Genomic DNA, 11,132 nt, shown 5'->3' on the forward strand with positions numbered 1-11,132 from the left:
CCAATCCAAAAATGGGCAGAAGACCTAAATAGACATTTCTCCAAAGAAGATATACAGACTGCCAACAAACACATGAAAGAATGCTCAACATCATTAATCATTAGAGAAATGCAAATCAAAACTACAATGAGATATCATCTCACACCAGTCAGAATGGCCATCATCAAAAAATCTAGAAACAATAAATGCTGGAGAGGGTGTGGAGAAAAGGGAACCCTCTTGCACTGCTGGTGGGAATGTGAATTGGTTCAGCCACTATGGAGAACAGTATGGAGGTTCCTTAAAAAACTACAAATAGAACTACCATATGACCCAGCAATCCCACTACTGGGCATATACCCTGAGAAAACCGAAATTCAAAAAGAGTCATGTACCAAAATGTTCATTGCAGCTCTATTTACAATAGCCCAGAGATGGAAGCAACCTAAGTGCCCATCATCGGATGAATGGATAAAGAAGATGTGGCACATATATACAATGGAATATTACTCAGCCATAAAAAGAAATGAAATTGAGCTATTTGTAATGAGGTGGATAGACCTAGAGTCTGTCATACACAGTGAAGTAAGTCAGAAAGAAAAAGACAAATACCGTATGCTAACACATATATATGGAATTTAAGAAAAAAAAAAAAAAGTCATGAAGAACCTAGGGGTAAGGCAGGAATAAAGACGCAGACCTCCTGGAGAACGGACTTGAGGTTATGGGGAGGGGGAAGGGTGAGCTGTGACGGGGCGAGAGAGAGTCATGGACATATACACACTAACAAACGTAGTAAGGTAGATAGCTAGTGGGAAGCAGCCGCATGGCACAGGGATATTGGCTCGGTGCTTTGTGACAGCCTGGAGGGGTGGGATAGGGAGGGTGGGAGGGAGGGAGACGCAAGCAGGAAGAGATATGGGAACATATGTATATGTATAACTGATTCACTTTGTTATAAAGCGGAAACTAACACACCATTGTAAAGCAATTATACCCCAATAAAGATGTTAAAAAAAAAAAAAAAAAGAAAAAGAAATGGTGTGGAGGCTGGAAAAGAGTAGAGAGGAATTGGAGAACACCAAAACGTAAGACAACATTAAGACAATTGCTGAGACAATGTCAAATAAGAAAGACTTGGAAGACGGAAAGGGCAAGAAAAGAAACTCCAGAGCAACTACCACAGAATGGGTGTTCCCGCCCTAGTTTCTATGGGTTGTGGTTCATGGGTGGACCAGGGAGACATGCAGGCCAGGGAACAGTGATTCCCCCTCATCTCCAAGATAAATCCCAAACTCCTTAGTGTGGCATACAAGTTAATTTATTAGCTACATGACTTGCCATTCTCACCAATTTTGTTCTATAAATCTTAGTGAACTGGATATGTCTGAAAGTCCCCAGACTATGTGTCTGTGTGCCTTTGAACAAGTTTCACCCAGTAACTACCCAACTAACTGCATCTTTCAGGCAAAGCTTGGAGACCTCCTCACCCCTGGCCTAGCAGTTTGGGCCATGTTCTCATAGCTACCTGTGCTTTAATATCACACCATGTTTCACACTACTTTGTAAATGTAATTTTACTTATTCACATTCTCCAAAAGCTACCTGAGGGCAAAGATTGTGACTTTCTTCTTTTGTACCCATTGTTCCTTAGCACAGTGTATAGACTATGTGTACTTAACAAATGTTTGTTGGATGAATGTTTATAGATATATACACACAGACTTAAAACATATCACCAAAATGCATTGTCCCTTCTCTTTTTGCATTAAAAAAGTAAAATTAGTAATACTAGCAATTGGATAGCTCCCCTCCCTACCAAAAACTAGTAAACCTAATAATGATAATGCCATATAACTTTTTCCAGTTGACAAAATGCTTTTCCACACAGTATCTCAAAAGTAAAGGGAGAATTAGGAAAGCTCTGAAGACACTGAGTACCCACAGGACTATTTATCTGGATCAGGGAACTCAGAAACTAAACTTAAACATTGACAGTCTGCCCCCAACCCATGATGGCTGGCCCTGAATCATATTTGAGAGGAAGGCCTTGGGAATTCCCAGTGACTCTAGATGATCTAAAAGGGAAATGGTATATTGAACCTTCTGGTACCCCTACCATGTCCTGAAATTTCCAGGATACCCAGAATTGCTTGACTCAGGCCGAATGCATCTCCAAGGCAATCTAGGACAGAAGATACCTGTCCTGGGAAAGGTGAATTCAACATAAAGTCCTTTAAAGATGCAAAGTGCAAGGGTAGTTAGTGATTTCTATTCCCTGTTTAAAGGTCTCGTCTCTCACTTTTACAGTCTCCCTAAATTTCAATTTCTTTCAGTTTCTTCAGGGTGATTCTTTTCTAATTTTGTATAAGTGTTACAAAAATATTTGTCACTTTCTGTTGTATTGCTTCAATAGTTGATGAACCCAAGTCGCATAGATTCTTGTGTCATAAGTATTTTTAGTCCTCATTTTTAAACCATTATAGATTTATAATATTTCAAACCTACTCTCTTAAAATAGAGCAATGTGAAGAAAATGGAGATGAGAATTCACAAAATTTTATTTCAACTCTAAACAGCCTCATATGAAAAGAATACTTTAAATTATAAAATACAGAAACTTTAGCAACTATTCTATTTAAGTAATAAACACATATGCACTTACTTATATTTTAGCTTTACAGAATTTCCAGCTTTTCCCCATGGAAGAACCACAAAATCCTTGGCGTTCATGATTACTATCTTAGTACTGTCTAAAAATTATTGTGATTTGCGGAAACTTCTGAAAAAGTAACAAAGGCAAAAGAATTATGTCAACATAAAGTGGTTAACGTTACAAATTTGAAAATACATATAACTCAGGAAAATTTTTAAACAAGAAAACATTATGAGGGAAAAAATCGAATCAATGGTTAAACAACAAGAAATTATTATAAATGATAAATGTATTATGTTATACAAATATTTATATGCTAATATAGTTATAACTATAACATATCTGATGGAACTAAAATTTTGCCAATAATTATATAGCAAAAGACTGTGGAAACTGAAAGTGAAGAATGAATTCCTTAAGACAAATAGAGCACATATTCTGGCTCTTTCTATGATTAAGATTATAACAATATATATCAGGTATTTGTTCCCAGCCAAAAATAATATCCAAAGCTAGGTAGGTAGTGAGAAGAACCTTAGAAACACAATCCAAACTCGAAAACCTTTTTTTTTTTTTTTTAACATATACGGTAATGTAAAATGAGAACTAAGGTATGCAATAATTACCCAAAGGCATTCAAGTATACTCATTTATCAAAGAAAAATTTAATGATGCTCTTTGCCTAAGATCAAAAATTAGCATATTTAGAAAGAATTTTTCAACAAGAAATGAAACAAAAAAGATTTTTTGCCTAACTCCAAGTTAGCCAGAAAATTAAATTATTCAGAACACCCTATTTCCTGAGTATCCCAATTACTCACGGTTCTACAATAATTTACTCTGTAATGCTGAACTGCTGAATCACATGCACAACTATTAGATTTTTATATGAATAAAAATTTCCAAATTCCAAACACTCTTAAATATGAGGCAATATAATAGAGTCCATAGTCATAAATGCCCAAACCATTTGATACCGTCATTTTATATATGTGCTCCCATGTGCTCATAACCCCTATAAATATTTATTAAGGCTCTGCTATATGCACAGCACTGTACTGAGAGACGTGAAGGAGTCAAGGCCCAAGGAGATCTGTTCTCTGGGCTCAAATAGTGTAGAGTCAAATAGGGCATATAAGACCTATATATCAAAGCCATAAAACAAGGTAGGAATTACAAAGGCTATAAAACTTACAGATATAAGAGGGGAGCAAAAGAAGAGAATTCAAGCTGGATAGCACTTAAAGTGGGGCTTTAAGGTGAAGGGGGTTAATATATATAAAGATATGGATGGGATGAACTTTCCTCACTGCTAGAAGAAAACAGCTCTTGAATGGAGGGGGAAAAGTAGGTATAAACTTGTAGGCTGAGGCCCAATAATGGGTGACATTAAATCCCAAGTTAAAGCATTTGGAATGTGTTCTGTAGCTAATGAGAATCACTGTAACTTTTAGAAGGAGGAACAGGAAATAAGCCTAGAAGGTATGCTCAAAGACTTAAGCAGAGAAGACATCAGAAAAGGAGTAATCAAGTGTAAGTCTACTGTGACATTAAAGTCAACACAATCGAATGAATCGAATCTCTGGGAGATTATTTTACAATTCCAATGATGCAACCACTGATCAAAACAGTTTTGGAATGCCTCTTTTGAGACTGTCTGCAGAGTCCATCATATATCCAACAAACACACAAATCTACTTTGCTATACCTCATTCAAAACTAAAAATGATGGTGGCCAGCAGAAGCAACTACTTTGTTCACTCAAATCTAGTTTCAAATTACTCTACCTCCAGAAATCAGATTTAGCCTGAAAGGGTAGATTTTTAATTCCTTAGAGGAAATTCTAAGGGAATTTATTCTCTGAAGAGAATTCCAAAATGGAATTATACAAAATAATTTTATACTGTAAGTAATGTAATGGCTGCATCATAGGACAAAGTATATTTGTGCCTTCAGTCAACAGTTATTTAGCTGCTCCTTTGTGAGCCCTATTGTGGGTACTGAAGTTACAATGGTAAATAAGACATGGTGTCTTCCCTCAAAGGACTCACAGTCAAGGGGAAAACACACAAATAAAGACAATACCGTGCGACATTCTGAAAGAAGAAAGTACTTGGGGAGATGTCTAACTCAGACTCATTTCTCAACCACCAAGTCCTGTCTCTCAAAGCTAAAATCAGTGTCAAAGAAAACCTAAGATACCACAGGAATGAAAAACAAAATTTGGTTTGCTTCTGCCCCTTCTTTATAGGTAAAACCTTTGTCTCATTTCTATCAGAGACTACAAAAGGCACCTTTTAAAAACTTCTAGGACATAGAGTAACAGAGAGTCTATGTATCCCTTTTTGATCTAAATCAGGAAATCCAACAGCTGGACACTCATCTACTGTCGGTAAGTTTTTCGTGAAAAGTTCCATAATGTTATCATTACCATTATCATCAAAAATTAAAATAGGGCTTCCCTGGTGGCGCAGTGGTTGAGAGTCCGCCTGCCGATGCAGGGGACGCAGGTTCGTGCCCCGGTCTGGGAAGATCCCACGTGCCGCGGAGCGGCTGGGCCCGTGAGCCATGGCCGCTGAGCCTGCGCGTCCGGAGCCTGTGCTCCGCAACGGGAGAGGCCACAACAGTGAGAGGCCCGCGTACCGCAAAAAAAAAAAAAAAAAAATTAAAACAAAAGAATCCCCAAAGTTAATATGTCTGACTAATTAAAATAACTTAAATTGCCTTAACTTCATTTATGCATTGAGATATACAATTTTATATGTGTGTGTACATTATGCATAAAGCTGAACTGATACACAAGGACTGAAATGAATGAAAGAAAAATCTGTAAATTTCATTAGGATGAGATGATTCAGATTTATAGCTCTGCTGATAATGTGATTTAGCCAATAAATAGCCTTATTCAGGGGGCATTTCACTTCACTGAATGCAATTAGTAAGGTTTCTTCTCAATTAAATGTTTTATCAAGCCACAAACAAAGGCCAATTTTCTTGCATGAAGAAAAAAAGGAAGATTATAATTGTGAGTCACGCTCTTCTGCCTGTTTCCTTTCCTGAAACCAACAGAGAATTAGTCACCGTTCTTGGGACAGCAAGGATATAACAATGTCAGCAGGAAAAATAGCAAGGCACAAAACTTTAGTCACTTAATGGAACCATGGAAATACAGATATACTCTCTGTTACGCAAACCTCATAATTCCATGTGTCCTTTGATCAATAAATTTCTTCTTATAATTGAATACCAAAAGTTCAGTAGTTATTTGGAAAATTTTCTAGTTACCTGATTTATTAGACTGCATCATTTTTGTCCCCAACCTTCTTCTTCCCCAGACACATACACACAATATGACCCAGAACTGCCCATGATGGTTTGAAAGATCCTTCTACATAAGTTCCCATTTTTGGGAAAGCAACCCAAGCATCAAGGCCTGCCGCAACAGAATGGAAACAAGGAATTTATGCTCTATAAATCTATAAACTCAGAGTATTCAAGAGCTGCCCTAGGCTCAGAGAATTTATCATCACACCATTGGCAGAACGGGATATTTGGGAAACCACTGTTTTCATATAACTGAAAACTTATCTAAGGTTAGTTGATTCTTCTAACAACCCAGATCATCTTAGAGCTGAAAACTTAAAAGCCAATAAATAAGGATTTTTCTTTACTTTAGCACATACTTTCAAGGGGTCTAATAAGCAAGCTTTTGGGGATGGGTATTTACCATAGTATTTAGAAATCAAAGGCCTAAGCAAGAAATGTTAAATGAAAATGCATTTAATTAAAAATAGTTAAATTGACAAAAGAATTTTAACAGTTTCTCTGCCTGATATAATCCTTATTTTAAATATATATGTGTATATATATGTATATATATATATATTTTTTTTAATCTAAGGAAAGGACTAATCTAAGGACACGTGGTCCTTAGCATAACATCTTATGCTTGAGTGCCCTACTAAATAAATATATGTCATTTTCTCCTACCATAGACTCTGAAAGTAAATCAGAGATTAACATCCAGGCTGCATTCAATCTTTAACCAACCAAAATATCTGATAATTAAACACTGCTTCAGGGCACTAAATGGTACCCAAGTCACCCACTTTTTACCTTCTATGTGCCAGTTCCCTTGAGAACAACTGAAAAAGTTTGGCTTTAAATATCAAGGGGCAAGATATCCTTTTAAGATAATTTCTGACTAAAAATGATAAGCAGTTCCATGAAGAATAACAATGGAATATTACTCAGCCCTGAAAAAGAATGAAATAAGGCTATTTGTAGCAACACGGATCGACGTAGAGATTATCATACTAAGTGAAGTAAGTCAGAGAAAGACAAATATCATATGATACCGCTTATATATGGAATCTAAAAAAATGACACAAATGAACTTATTTACAAAACAGAAATAGACTCACAGACATTGAAAATAAACTTGCGTTTACCAAAGGGGGAAGGGTGGGGGAAGGGATAAATTAGGAGTTTGGGATTAAAATATACACACTACTATATACAAAATAGATAACCAACAAGGATCTACTGTATAGCACAGGGAACTATACTCAATATCTTGTAATAACCTATAATGGAAAAGAATATATATATATATAACTGAATTACTTTGCTGTACACCTGAAACCAAGACAACATTTTAAATGAACTATATTTCAATAAAAATTGTTTTAAATAAAATAAAAATGATAAGTGATATTAAAAGATGCTGGGTTTAAGTTCAGAAGACCTTTGTGTTAGAGGGTCTCTGAGCTTCAGTTTGTTTATCCAGTATAAAAAGATAGGGATCTCCCCCTCCCTAATTTGCAGAGTACTGAACAAAAGGTCTCTGATTTGTGGCCTATAAAGGGCTTCAGAGAGTTCAGGGTTAGAGAAGGGGGCAGGCTTAGAAACTACCTTGAGAAGCACATGAGGGGAGCATCAAGGCTCTGCTTTACCCACAGCTGCCCTGATTTCATCTATTTTTACATAATGAGCCTCTGGGTCAGACTTAAAGAAACTCTTCTAGAGCTTAAAAAAGTTTGAAAGGCACAATAATAAAGTAATATATAATTATTATTCTGTATCAACTAAAAACTTTATATGATTATAAAGATACAAGTTTTAAATTTATAAATCATACCTTTTAGAAACCTAAGTCCTTTTATATATTTATAGTTTATTTCTCCCATCCATTCTCATACAATCTACTGTTATCCTGGGTGCTCTCTTGTGACTATTTTAGGCATGGGAAAATTAAGGCACCCATCCAAGACTGGTGACAAAGCCAGAAATTACAATTTTATTCTCAGTCCTGTTAGCTCCTCTTAGGATTTAAAATCTAAATTGTTCTACATACTTAAAATAACTAATTCATATCATTCAGATTCTCCCCCGCTTTCATACTCTTAACCTATCATAAAAAGGAAATTTAGAGTAAGAACTCTTTTACCAAAACTATTTTCTAAATTTTACAGCAATTTATTTAAACACCATTGAAACCCTTTTGAGTGTCAGATTGCTCTGTATTTTGCCTCTAAATAGTTCCCCCTAAACACAGGGAAAAAAATACCCAGCTACTCAGCTTGGTACTTAAGAGTCTCCATTATCCATTATGCTTTATTTTCCAATTCTCAGCTCACCAAGTTTTATTCTATTCAGTGCCCAGTTCAAAGGCCACCTCTACCATGAAGGTTTCTTCCATCAGAAACGAGCTTCTCTCCTTTAAGGACATAATATGTATTACACTCACTTGCTACTATATTCTGTCCTGTGTTATTTTTGCTGCTTCGCTTATATAGATGTTATTTCCCCAAGTATCCCAGATATTTGAGGGTAGTCCTACCATTGATCTTTGAATCCCTAGCAATTAGTAGAGTGTCTACACATAGTGTACTGTCAATAATAGTGTTCTAGGTTTTAGCATTTAATAGTTTTCTACTGCTTTGAATTTACTGTATAATCAACTCCATGAAAAAAGAATTTAAAACAAACACACCCACTTCAACAAACCTTTTTCTTTTTTCCATGTGCCAGGTATCAGGTTAAGCACTGAGGAACAAGGTGAACCAGACAGGTATAGTACTAACCCTCACTAAACTTACACTCTGGTGAAGAAGTAGGAAAAAATTTAAAAGCAAATAAAATAATTGTAGAAAGTATTAAATGTTTTGAAGGAAATAAAGGACCGAGATTCTTTCAAATAATTAATTTGTAATACAACTGGCAATATTATGGGAGGTCAGGGCAGACCTCTAGTAGCCTCTAAGATAAGGTGCTAGAGGGAAGTAGACGTGTGTGCGTTGTGTGTGTTTTCTCATCTTCCATAAGCATACAGTTTACATAGTTTTAATCCTGGGTAGCGATCAACTTTATAGGATTTTTTTTAATGAGTCTTGATAACTCCACAAATAAAATATACATAACTGAACTTATACAGTATATCTAAGCTCCTCTAATGCTGATGGGAGGAAGAATAAAAAACTTCCACAGCTTCAGATTTCTCAGGAATCTGGCACCCCTAACCGTGACCTTTAGGGAGGAGTGGAATTCTAGAATGAAGTGTATGCATGTGGCCGCCCAGGCAGAAAGAAGGCAAAAGGTGTGATAACGGTTTGTCAGGGCACCAAATTTTTCAAATAAGACTCAAAAAGACTTCATTCGAGGGTTTCCCTGGTGGCGCAGTGGTTGAGAGTCCGCCTGCCGATGCAGGGGACACGGGTTCGTGCCCCGGTCCGGGAGGATCCCACATGCCGCGGAGCGGCTGTGCCCGTGAGCCATGGCCGCGGAGCCTGCGCGTCTGGAGCCTGTGCTCCGCAACGGGAGAGGCCACAACAGTGAGAGGCCCGCGTACCGCAAAAAAAAAAAAAAAAAGACTTAATTCGAAAAGGCTGGCTTGTAGAAGGGGTACAAGTGATGTGACGAAGGCCTGGTTTCACTGTTTAGGGTTCACCCTCGTTCATGTCTCCATTAGCACTAAGGGCTGGGAAGTCTTTGCTTTGTAAAAAAGACGACTCCCAACTCCGGCAGTCCAGGCCGCTTCCTGCAGCCCGCGGGCCTGGTACTGTGTCGGGCACAAGGCAGGAGCTCAACAAACACCCGCTGGGCCGGCGCCCCCAGCTCCCCTGGGGCCCAGTATCCTTTCCCGCCTTCCGGCCCGCTCCCCGCACCACCCAGACCCGGCGTGCTGCCCGCTACGCCGACTGCGAGGCTCACCGCCACCGCAGCCAGCCGACCCACCTGGAGTCCCCAGACGTGTGCGTCACCATCGCCGCCGCATAGAGCTGTCTGGAGCTTCCGCCTTGGTCTCCTTGGTTACCGCGTTACCTCGGTACCCATAGCAACCAGAAGGCTTGGTACTGCGGCGCTCGGCCCGCAGAGGGAGCAAGGGAGCCCTGCAGAGAAGCAGGAAGAGGGAGAGGAGGAGAGGAAGAGAAGGAAAGGGCAGGTGCCGGAAGCTTTGTGCTGGAGTGGGTAACACTTGGCTAACACTTACTGAGCCCCTACCGTATTTCAGAAAGTTTGAATAACAACCCAAAATTACAAAGCTAGCAAATGGCAGACGCAAGAATTAACCCAAGTAGTTCAGAACTCCCACATATATACTGTTCAGTCACTCATCAAAGGTCACAATAGGCAAAGTCAGAACTAGAATCTAAGTCTTTTACACTAACTCTTGCACCACTGCTTTCCACATTAATGTGCCTGCCAATACTCATTTAAGAACACATCAAATATTTTCCCTTGGCAGTCAGCTATATAAGATTATAACCAGCATGGATAAGAAAAGACAATGATAGTCATGTGGCTATGACTGGGCTTTGAAATGAAGGCAGACCTGAGTTTGAGTCCTGGTCCTGCCACAACTCACCTACTGTGCGACCTTGGGTAAGCTGTTAAGACCCAGTTTAATTGGTTAAATGAGGTAAGGATACGTTTAGTTCACACATGGTGTAACATGGAAGAGTAAATGAAACAATGTATGTTAAGTCTTTGGCACTAAGCCAGGGCAACAGTAGGTGCTAAATATTTGAAAAATATGGTGGTTTTGAGGCTATGGTGGTTACCTTACTGTTCATGGTATAAATTCACCAAGTCTTTCCTTTAAATCTAATACAATGACAACTTTCAAGTGGATGTGTAATACTACTAGAAGTTTCTTGTGCAAGACTGTGTTTCTCAGACAGCTGTGCTCTTTGAATGATCAGGAATGGTATTTCCAGTATGCATCCCTTGATTCATTTATTCAACAAATATTTATTGAGAGTCCACTGTTCCAGGTTCTGAAAATACTGCAGTGAAGAAAACATAGCCCCTCCTGCTGTCCATCTTATAGTTTACTGCCAGCAGAAAGACAATAAACAAACATATAATTATAGGTCAGGGGCTTTGAAGAATAAGGATCAAGAAATAGAAAATAATTGAGCCCAAATTTAGGTTAGATGATCAGAGAGGTCTCTGAATGCAGGGATAGAGGAAGACGTGGGGCAGTCAGAGCAAG

At 38.3% G+C, this 11,132-nt stretch overlaps 1 protein-coding gene across 3 annotated transcripts in view; it reads right to left on the minus strand.

Annotated features, from left to right (window-relative positions):
• The window catches only part of ZBBX (zinc finger B-box domain containing), a 113,506-nt gene extending 103,486 nt beyond the window's left edge, over nucleotides 1-10,020 (minus strand). For 2 of the 3 annotated variants that reach the window (XM_049710505.1, XM_004270585.3), the window contains exons 1-2: nucleotides 9,872-10,019; nucleotides 2,645-2,761 (exon numbers count right to left, since the gene is read on the minus strand). In XM_049710505.1, the coding sequence (XP_049566462.1) occupies nucleotides 2,645-2,712 (68 nt within the window). In that variant the 5' untranslated portion in view covers nucleotides 2,713-2,761; nucleotides 9,872-10,019. Of the gene's footprint in view, nucleotides 1-2,644; nucleotides 2,762-9,871 lie in introns of all 3 variants that reach the window. The other variant, XM_049710504.1, reaches the window with a different exon arrangement.
• Nucleotides 10,021-11,132: the final 1,112 nt, after the last annotated feature.

The sequence above is a fragment of the Orcinus orca genome, chromosome 5 (genome assembly GCF_937001465.1).
Source record: "Orcinus orca chromosome 5, mOrcOrc1.1, whole genome shotgun sequence".
NCBI lineage: Eukaryota > Metazoa > Chordata > Mammalia > Artiodactyla > Delphinidae > Orcinus > Orcinus orca.